Genomic DNA, 10,996 nt, shown 5'->3' on the forward strand with positions numbered 1-10,996 from the left:
ATGACTAGCTGATAAGTGTAAAAGGCAGAAAAAACATGGGATGCGAAACGGTATTGAACGTGCTGTAAAAACCGAGTGCAAAAGACTTCACAGTGAAAAAACCGCACGGTATCAAACAGTGGAGGAGCTGCAAGCCAAAAGACGCTTGGTACAATAGCATCCAAGCAAATATTTGAATGATAACAGGATTTTAGAAAGAAGAAACACGTCTAGAAAGAGAAGACGCTCAGGCAGAGCTCAAGAAGCAAATACTAGTTTATTTGCAGACTCGTCTGTCTCCAGAACAGAGGTGCAGGGCGGCACAACGGAACTCAGTCGATGTGGATAGAATGGACCTGAAAGCCTCCGTCCACTGAGATGTATTCAATGCATTCCAGGCTTAGGTTTAGTTGGCTTTTGAAATCAAACTCATGGCCGTCAGCGTAATGCACGGCCACCTCGTTGCTCTTAAAAGTGAAATTGACCTGAGGAGGAGAGATCAAAGTGTTAGCTTATTGCAGTTTTCTTGAAGAAAACAGATACCTCTCCCTTGTTATGGAAGACCAAGTCTCACTGGCAGCACAGTTTATAGGAGGCAGTGGCCAGACCACACACAGTCCTGCCTCAAGAGCATCCATATGTCTGGGCTCTTTATGTAGAGGGGACTGTGGTCATATCTCCTCAGTGGGGCATTATGGCAGCCTCTCTTTCCCGAGATTCTTGGACAAAGGCCACTCCCTAACTGGCATTTTAGAACTAACTAAGAGCCTAACATGGATGACCAAGACTAGCCTGATTTTGTCAGATCTCAGAGCCAAGCTACAAGTGATGCCTGACACAGGTTGGACACTTGTCAGCTTCCCTCAAGTTTTGATGGGAAATGTAGGCGTCCTGGTCTTGCAGCTTATAGAAGTTTACAGAGCAGGAGTTTATGGGAGGGAGAACATGCGGTCGGGAGGGGAGTGCAGGCATCGGGCTCTTGCCGGGCACCCCTCCTTCCTCTCCACCCTGTCTGTGTATGTGGGGGGGGGGGCTGTAAACTTTAATTAAATGGAGAACCAACCAAGCTGCAAGACCAGGATGCCTACATTTCCCATCAAAACTTGAGGGAAGCTGACAAGTATCCAACCTGTGTCAGGCGTCACTTGTAGCTTGCCTCTCAGAAACTAAGCAGGGTGGGCCTCGGTAAGCATTTGGATGGGGGACCACAAGGGAAGTCTTGGGCCCCCACCTAGAGGCAGGCAATGGCAAGCCACCTCAGTCTTATCTTTTGCTTTGAAAATCTCAACAAGTGTCCGCATAAGTCACCGCGTAAGTCACCGCGTAAGCCCTTTCCACCACCCCAAAAGCTGGCAACGCGACTCCCGAGGGATCGTTTGGATGTGCGGGCATTCTGGCTGCGACATCGGTCACCCTATTGATCGCCAGGGTTGATTCGGCTGATCCCCGAGGGAACGAGGGGCAAGCGACGTCTGTCAGTTTTTCATGGGTTGGGTCCAGGGCTTTTTTTCTGGGAAAAGAGGTGGTGGAACTCAGTGGGTTGCCCTTGGTGAAAATGGTCACATGGCTGGTGGCTCTGCCCCCTGATCTCCAGACAGAGGGGAGTTGAGATTGCACTCCGCGCTGCTCCAGCGGCGTGGAGGGCCATCTAAACTCCCCTCTGTCTGGAGGTCAGGGGCCAGGGCCACCAGCCATGTGACCATTTTCAAGAGGTTCCGGAACTTCGTTCCACCGTGTTCAAGCTGAAAAAAGCCCTGGTTGCATCTGTGGGCCAAGCTACACATGACGAATGACACTTGAATGGCAAGTGTATTTCTCCCTGTTCACTTGCCCTCCACTCCATCCACTTGCCGTTCAAGTGTCATTTGTCATGTGTAGCTTGGCCCTCAGTTTCCCAGCCTGATTTCCACTCATTGAATCACACATCAGCTGTGAGTTTCCTGCTGCAAACTCAATCTCCAAATACACGGAGTTCTGAGAGGGGCATTTGTGTACAGAGATAAATGCTCTCTGCCCTGCCCTCCTCTACCAATTTCCCAGATTTTCCAGACCACAGACATCCCACAGATGGGGGATCATTGTTTGCCCTATTGGGCACCTACACATGTTCTGATGGCCGACATGCCCCTTCTTCCATGTGCCATTGTGCCAATCCAGATCAGGCCCACACGTGGTGCCTAGCAGGGAAATGGCTGACTGAAAGAGAGCTGCAGGAGAAGAGGGCCACACCAAAGACAGAGCAAAACAACAACAATAACAAAAGTAGGAAAAGAATGATTTTATTCTGTTATACTTCCCCTTTCATCTATGTTTTTTCCTCATATGAGAGACAACAGTTCAAGTCTCTCATGTAACCCAGGAGGGACCCGATCTTTTCTCCCTGAAATGCTGTCATTGTGGGAATTGCATGATAATGTCACACAAGTGAGTTCAATATGCATTTTTTCCAGCTTGTGAATGTCTAGGGCTGTTGTGTACAAATTTTAAGATGTCTGTTTTCAACCGCATATTGCACCAGTATAATATCTGGAACATTCCCTTGGATTTGCGGTTCTGTATTCTATGGTTGTTGTGGGTTTTCCGGGCTGTATTGCCGTGGTCTTGGCATTGTAGTTCCTGACGTTTCGCCAGCAGCTGTGGCTGGCATCTTCAGAGGTGTAGCACCAAAAGACAGAGATCTCTCAGGGCCAAGCTACAAGTGACGAATGACACTTGAACAGCAAGTGTATTTCTCCCTGTTCACTAGCCCTCCACTCAATCCACTTGCCGTTCAAGTGTCATTCGTCATGTGTAGCTTGGCCCATAGTGTCACAGTGACACTTGTGAGACACAGTGACTGTGACACTGAGAGACACCTCTGAAGATGCCAGCCACAGCTGCTGGCGAAACGTCAGGAACTACAATGCCAAGACCACGGCAATACAGCCCGGAAAACCCACAACAACCATCGTTCTCCGGCTGTGAAAGCCTTCGACAATACATCGGTTCTGTATTCATTTATGCACTTTTCACATGCTCAGCTTTTTTACCATGTTTTTTATACTGTGTTCTTAATTTTTTTATTTTAATTGTTTTAATAACAATATAGTCCTTCTTGTTTTCATTTATAGTCTTATAGATTCCCCTCGAGAAGTGAATGCAAAATGCATAGAGGCAGCATAACAGAATAAAACTATTCCTTTCCCCACTTCGCCATTGTTGTTTTGCTCTTTTGCTCTGACTGAACGAGAGGGCTGGGGACTCAATTGCAGAGGCAAAGAGCTCATTAAGCTCCCCTTCCCTGGTGTGATCTGCAACGAAGGCTATCTGTGAGGGGTCCTCTTTCATTCAGCTCAGCAACTCGCTCCCTGACACAAGCCAAGATGGACCCTGGCAAGAGAGCAGCCAAAGCCAGTCAAGGAAGAGAAGTCACTCAAACCTCGGTTGCCATTTCAGGAAGAAGGTAGCCAAGGAATTGGCGTTTTTGTACATAGACACACCTCTAGTAGTAGGTCTCTGGAGAGGTAGCAGAGACATTTTCTATAAAGGGGCAAAAAGCATAATATACCCTTTGGCTTAGTGATAGCATCCTGTAGCGATCACCACAAGCCACCACTCATTCCAGAGAGACTCAGGGCCAAGCTACAAGTGATGAATGACACTTGAACAGCAAGTGGATTGAGTGGAGAGCAAGTGAACAGGGAGAAATACACTTGCCGTTCAAGTGTCATTCGTCACTTGTAGCTTGGCCCCCAGAAACAGGCTAGAACTTTGGTTGTTTTGGGACCTCCCAGTAGAGTAGCCATCTGATGCGCAGCAAATAACAGGTGATGTTATTTACCTTCATGTTTTACCTGCCTGTTTCCACGCATTAAGCCACTATGAAAAGGACAGGACATTTTTCTCCTGGGTTGCTGGCAACAAGAGGTCCCTGCCACTGGCTTGAAAGTGAGGCTTCTGGGTCCATAATGGAAGGGCTGGACCATCTTAGCACTTGCATGTTTGGGATAACCTCCTTTGGGTTGTTGTAGGGAGGGAGCTCTTTCAAGCTCACCTTACACTTCCTAAGCTCTTTTCCCAGGGGTCAGTTCCAGAGGGCGGCAGGGTTGGCCAGTTCCCAAAGGGCTGTCGCTGACATTGGCATGAAGTGCCCCAGGAGGCACGACTGCTCTTGGGCTTCCACTTTAAGGGTACCTGTGATGTTTATGAACTTGCAACACAGCTCCTGTCCTAGGCGCCAGGTGAACCCTCCCCTCAGATCTGTTGGAATGAGCGACTCAGCATGGCTTGGACATTGGAGGACGCTGCATGTCTCTCTGTATGTGTGTGTAACTCTAGCAAGTAAGCTTTTTGTTTAAGGTGGAAATGCCTCCTGACTCGTCTATTCCTCTCAGGAGATCTCTCTCTTGACTCATGGCCTTCCAGGGGGAAGGATGTAACTCTCTGTGCTCCGCCATGAAGGCCTTGTCCCCAAACCCATACCTCTCAGGGCCAAGCTACAAGTGATGAATGACATTTGAACGGCGGGTGGATCAACAGGAGGGCAAGTGAACAGGGACAAATACACTTGCTGTTCAAGTGTGATTCATCACTTGTAGTTTGGCCCTCAGCCTCGTTGCCTAGTTTCAGGCTGTGGACTCATTATAGGGAAAGTAACTCTTTAGATTAAGATCTTTCTCTCTTCTCCCAGCTACTGCTAGGGATGGAATCAGCCTCGATATATTTTTCTATGATTTGTCTGAGGGCCAAGCTACACATGACGAATGACACTTGAACAGCAAGTGTATTTCTCCCTGTTCACTTGCCCTCCACTCAATCCACTTGCTGTTCAAGTGTCATTCGTCATGTGTAGCTTGGCCCTGAGAGCCAAGCTAGCAGTGACGAACTACACTTGAAGGGCAAGTGAACAGACTGTGTATTCTTCCCTGTTCACTTGTGCTCCACTCGATCAAGTGTAATTCGTCACTTCTAGTTTGGCCCCCAGTTTGGTGTAGTGGTTAAGAGCGCAGGACTCTAATCTGAAGAACCTGGTTCGATTCCCCGCTCCTCCACTTGAAGCCAGCTGGGTGACCTTGGGTTAGTCACAGCTCTCTCAGAGCTCTCTCAGCCCCACCCACCTCACAGGGTGATTATTGTTGTGGGGATAATAATGACACAACTTGTAAACCGCTCTGAGCGGGTGATAAGTTGTCCTGAAGGGCAGTATATAAATCGAATGTTGTTGTTGTTATTGTTATTATTAATGCAGGTTTGGGGTTAAAATGCTTCTGCCTAAATAACTCTGCTGCTACCATAAAAGAATCACAAACCATAGAAAAATCCTAATAAGAACCAGTTTCGAAAGCTTCTCTTAAAAAAAGGTAGCACCACACAGTGCTCACTATAGTTGCCAGCCTCTAGGTGTGGCCTGGAGGTCTCTCGAAATTACAGCTGATCTCCAGGCTGCAGACTTCTCTCCCCTGGAGAAAATGGTTGCTTCGAAGGATGGCCTCCATTGTATAATGCCCCACCGAGCTCCAAAACTTTGTCCTCCCCCAAATCTCCAGGAATTTCCTAACCTGCTGTTGGCAATCCTAACATTCACTGAATGTGCCTCTCCCATTTTGGAGGCAGCCATCACGGCTTCTTCCGCAATTCCTTTCCATCTCCCACTCACCTTGATATCGTCTCCCGGCTTGAATGGGATCTTAGGAGCCCTCTGCTCCGGGTGCCCCCATTTTCCATCTTTCATGAAGTTAAACACAATCACCCCTTCACCAAAGCGAGGGTTAAAGTGAATCAGGAAGTTCGAAGCATCTTTTCCCAGGTTGATGGAAAATCTTAGAGGAAAAAACACACAGACAACACGTTCAGGCTTCGGGCTTAACAAGAGCTAAACATATAAACATTCGAGCAAATAGGGTTTTTTGGCTCTTTCTAGCCTGTGCCCCCTTCAGTTCAGAAATTGAGCTGCATCAAGCGACAATAAATATTTAGTGTGTGAACAGAAATTGAGCGGTGCTGTCCATATTGTAAATAAGCCAGTTTGGTGGGCTCCTGGGTGTTGTGGAGTAGTCAGAAGGAAGAGACCACAGATGAGCTTGGAGTTCAAGCGCTGGGAAAGCAGAGGGTAAGCCTGCAATCTTATGAAAGTCTGAAGCAGGGGCAGAGGAAGGAAGGATGGAAGGACGAGGATGGAAGGACGGACGGTTCATGCCTTGGATGACTGGAGGAGGTCACTGGCCATGTCCCATAGACTGGTTTGGTTCCAGTGCATTTCAGATGTTTTAAGCAACTAATATGGGAGACATATTAGTTGCTTAATATTAGTATTAATATTATAAGTATTAGCATTAATATTAATATAATATTGCTTAATAACATATTATTGGTAGAGAATGCTAAGCTGGAGTATTGTAGCCCAAGCTCTGCTCACGACCTGAGTTTGATCCTGGTGGAAGCCAGGCTCAGGTAACCAGCTCAAGGTTGACTCAGCCTTCCACCCTTCCAAGGTTGGTAAAATGAGTACCCAGTTTCCTGGGGGGAAAGTGTAGAGGACTGGGGAAGGCAATGGCAAACCACCCCGTAACAAGAAGTCTGCCAAGAAAACGTCATGATGCAACGTCCCCTCATGGCTCAGCAGGGCTTTTTTTTCAGCTAGAATGCGGTGGAATGGAGTTCTGGAACCTCTTGAAAATGGTCACATGGCTGGTGGCCCCGCCCCCTGATCTCCAGACAGAGGGGAGTTTAGACTGCCCTCTGCGCCGCTCAGCGGCGCGGAGGGCAATCTAAACTCCCCTCTGCCTGGAGATCAGGGGCGGGGCCACCAGCCATGTGACCGTTTTCTCCGAGGGCAATTTAACTTTTAAAAATTCCCCTCTTGTTCCAGTTGGCCCAAAGTGACATCATTGGTCCTGGGAGCGTGCACGCACTTTGCGTGCGCACATGTGATACCAGGGGCACCACCTCCCACCAAGAGTTGCCCCTGTGCTGGCAATCCACTGAGTTCCACCATCTCTTTTCCCAGAAAAAAAGCCCTGTGGGTCAGTAATGACTCAGTGCTTGCACAGAGGACTACCTTTACGTTTTAGGGGAGACGGAACCCAGCCCATTTTTAAAACATGCCCAGGACACAGATATGCCCACTGTTAACCCACAAATACTAACATCTTGGCATCTGGCATCACCTTCCCATGTACAAGGATGGAATCACCCACATGGAGTGTCTTCAAGTTGCTGATAATCAGGTTCTGAAAGAGAGGGAAAGCCGCAGCGTTATTGGTATGTGGGTAATCTCTAGCCTGTGGACAAATTGGTAACACACATCCACCCATTTTCCTAGGAGAAAGGTTAAAAGATTTCTGGCCCCAGAAATACCATCGGCCAAAGAAATACCCTCTTCATCCATCTGTGCAAGCAAATGCCATGCTGTAAAACTTTACACTAGATATAAGAGCCTTTTAGTCCTCAGGGCCCTGAAAAGCAATTGTTTTTTCCCAAAGATGTCTGCTAATGAACTGTTACAGATAAATCAGTTTAGCAGCAAACATAGGGGACAAGCTGTACCCTATCCCACGTAGAAGGAGAGGGCCAACTCCCCTGCACTCCACCCATGTGAGGCTACCAGCAATCTTAGAATCACAGAGTTGGAAGGGGCCATACAGACCTTCTAGTCCAACCCCCTGCCCAGTGCAGGATCAGCCAAAAGCATCCCTGACAAATATTCATCCAGCCTCTTCTTGAAAACTGCCAGTGAAGGGGAGCTCAACACCTCCCTAGGCAGCTGATTTCACTTTTGAACTACTCTGACCGTGAAAAAGTTTTTCCTAATATCCAGCCGGTACCTTTGTGCATGTAATTTAAGCCCATTGCTTCGGGTCCTACCCTCTGCTGCCAGCTGGAACAGCTCCCTGCCCTCCTCCAAATGACAGCCTTTCAAATATTTAAAGAGAGCAATCATGTCCCCCCTCAACCTCCTCTTCTCCAAACTAAACATTCCCAAGGCCCTCAGCCTTTCCTCGTAGGGCTCAGTCTCCAGACCCCTGATCATCCTTGTTGCTCTCCTCTGCACCCTCTCGATTTTGTCCACATCCTTTTTGAAGTGAGGCCTCAAGAACTGCACACAGTACTCCAGGTGTGGCCTGACCAAGGCAGTATAGAGAGGGGCTATGACCTCCTGCGACTTCGATGCAATGGCCCCTTTGATACAACCCAGGATTGAATTAGCCTTTTTTGCCACCGCATCACACTGACTACTCATATTTAGTTTACAGTCCACTCTTACCCCAAGATCCCTTTCACATATACTACTGCCCAGAAGTGTATCCCCCATCCAGTATTTGTGCTTCCCATTTTTGTGGCCCAGATGTAATACTGTGCACTTGCAAATACTGTACACAATCTTCTGACGTCAAGAAGACTTCTATTTTGTCTCAGAAAAGCAATTCTGGTAGTATAGCTATGGAGATGCACTACCTGGAAACACACAACACTGGAGGAAATAATGTTGCTGCATTTCTACAGTACTTCTGTAACAATATGACTAAGAAATTTCAATACAACAGCAGGCTCTTACTTTGGCTGTAGCAGATCAAGTTTTCCTTCTGAAAACCTTTACCTAGAAGGAAGCACCACAGAATCAAGTGGGACGTCCTTCTGGGGCGACATGCCTTGAATTCCAGTAGCTCTCGCGGTCCCGCTTCAGAGCTGCCCAGCTACCATTCCTCCTGTCAGGGCTTGCCGCGGCCACCACTGGGCAGGGTGCTTGGCAGGCTGCTCCTGACATCAAAGGGGGGCAGGGATTCTGCGGGACCCTGCTCTGTGGATGAAGGGGTGGTATACATCACCTAGACTCCCTCTCAATCCACTCACTGGCCCGCTCAACCTGTGCCATTCACCCTCTTTGATCTCTGCCCTCAGTTCCTCCTTTGACTCTCCTCTAGGCCTCTGCCCTCACACTGCTCTGCTCAAACTCCACTCCAAACTCCCACTCAAAACCACCACCACAGGGCTCTTCCCAGCCAGCCTTTATAGGGCTTCCTTTCTCCACCCTGCCCTCCTTCCAGCCTGGTTGTGGGCTGCCCCAAGTAGTGGCAGCTGGGATAGCTGATCTGGCTCCCCTGACCAGCACCAGCTGTGTCCTGCTGCCTGGCTGTCAAGCCTCCCTGACCCTGCTGATTGCCGAAGGCAGGCCCAGCTGCAGCCCCTTGACTGGCTGCCCAGCTCCTCCCCCAGAATGCCTGTGGCAGCTCCACCTGGAGTTGCTTGGCTCCTGGCACTCCCTGAGCCTGGCTATTGCCTTCTAGCTGCTGTATAGGCTGGGGCATGGCTCTGAGCTGTTGGGGCTGGTTCTCTTCCTCAGCTAAGGGCTCTGCTTGGGCAGCTGCTGGGTCCCTATTTTCCCCACCCTTGCCTTCTCCCTCTACTTTGCCCAGCCCCCGGCCTTCTCCCTGGAGGGTGAGGCTAGCTGGCCACACCCTGCCCCTTCTAGCCCCCTGGAGCCTTGGACCTTTGCCCCTTTTCCCTGGCATAGGCAGGTTCTGGCTCTGATGGCTGGCCGGTGCAGCAGGGCCGCTTCCTCCAGGCAAGGCCGGGGGCTGTGCCTCAGACCCCGGACACCTCCCGCCAACAAGCATTTTAGCTCCCATAACCCATTCCACCTAACCACTGCACAAATATTACAGTGCACAGCTGTCATCCAACAGTTCAAATGCACTGAGCTGTCAAGGACCTACAGGCCATCACCTAGACCGCCCCTCTACAGACAGCTTACGTGAGCCATTGGTAAATCTGTTGAACTTCCACTCGGGATTGCTAAGGCTTGGGAAGGCAGCGTCCAACAGCTAGCCTGCAATGACATTTTATTGGGCTGTCCGAACTTTAAATAGAGGCTTGGCGCCCGCCCTTTCTCTTCCCCAACCAATCAGACCCGAGGTTTTATCTTCATCAGAAATACTTTGGAGTTTCAACTTCCAAAAGCAAGCTAGGGTTTCAAGAGCTAAATAATCACCTTTTGCATGAAGATTTATGAGTTCCCTCTATATGACATTGACCATTAGCTGGTACCAGGAGCAAAATCTGAACAAGGCTGGGCCCCACCAGAACAGATACTCTGGAAATGTGGGATCTTTTAGGGGGAAAGTATTCAGGTTTTTATTTTCTTTTAATCTGTATTATTGTGATTGTTACTTGTAAGCTGCCTTGAGTCAAGGGGAAAGGAGGGGTACAAATAGTTGCATTAATTAATAAAAATGGGGAAAAAATCAGACAGCATTGGCTTGCAGTAGGTGCCAGTGAGCAAAACACACACACTTTATTTTTAAAATTGTTGCACTGGAAGTCTTAGTGGAGCCATCAGCCTACAATTAACTGATAGGTTGCAAACCTTTGAAGTGTACTGCAGCCCTCCTACAAAGGATGTATTTTCCATCACACCCTTCAAACATAATATGCAACTCATTAATTTTGCAATTTTGGGGGATAAGGGATGGGCTTGTCATCGGCATCAAAGCCAAGGAAAAAGCTTTTCTGAGCGATGCAGATTTAGAAACAGCTGCTGGAGTCTGCAAAACAAAGGTTGAGATGGCACAGAGTATAGGAAGTGGATATAGACATGAGATGGGACAGAACTGACTATTCCAGAAAGAGAGGGAAGAAATTGTTGTGTGTGTCTTATGCACCATCAAGTTGCCTCCGACCTATGGCGACCGTATGAAGGAAAGACCTCCAAAATATCCTAACATTAACAGACTTGCTGAGATCCTGCAAACTGGAGGACGTGGCTTCTTTGATTGACTCAGACCATTTTGTTTTAGGTCTTCCTCTTTTCCGTGCCTTCTACTTTTCCTAGCATTACTGACTTTTCCAGAGAATCTTGTCTTCTCATGAGGTAACCAAAATATGATAGCTTTAATCTTGTCATTTTAGCTTCTAAGGAGAATTCAGGCTTGATTTGATCTGGTACCCACTTATTTGTCTTTTTGGCTGTCCGTGGTATCCACAAAATGCTCCTCCAGCACCACATTTCAAATGAATCGATTTTCTTTCTGTCAGCTTTCTT

General features: G+C 48.3%; 1 protein-coding gene across 1 annotated transcript; it reads right to left on the bottom strand.

Annotated features, from left to right (window-relative positions):
- Positions 1–237: 237 nt before the first annotated feature.
- Positions 238–9,791, bottom strand: LOC129326659 (galectin-1-like). Its single transcript, XM_054974952.1, has 4 exons — positions 9,710–9,791; positions 7,105–7,187; positions 5,615–5,777; positions 238–464 (listed from the first exon to the last, which is right to left on the bottom strand). Exons 1-4 carry the CDS (start codon positions 9,716–9,718, stop codon positions 312–314), a joined length of 408 nt encoding a protein of 135 aa, XP_054830927.1. The 5' UTR covers positions 9,719–9,791; the 3' UTR covers positions 238–311.
- Positions 9,792–10,996: the final 1,205 nt, after the last annotated feature.

Source organism: Eublepharis macularius, chromosome 3 (genome assembly GCF_028583425.1).
Source record: "Eublepharis macularius isolate TG4126 chromosome 3, MPM_Emac_v1.0, whole genome shotgun sequence".
NCBI classification, from domain to species: Eukaryota; Metazoa; Chordata; class Lepidosauria; order Squamata; family Eublepharidae; genus Eublepharis; species Eublepharis macularius.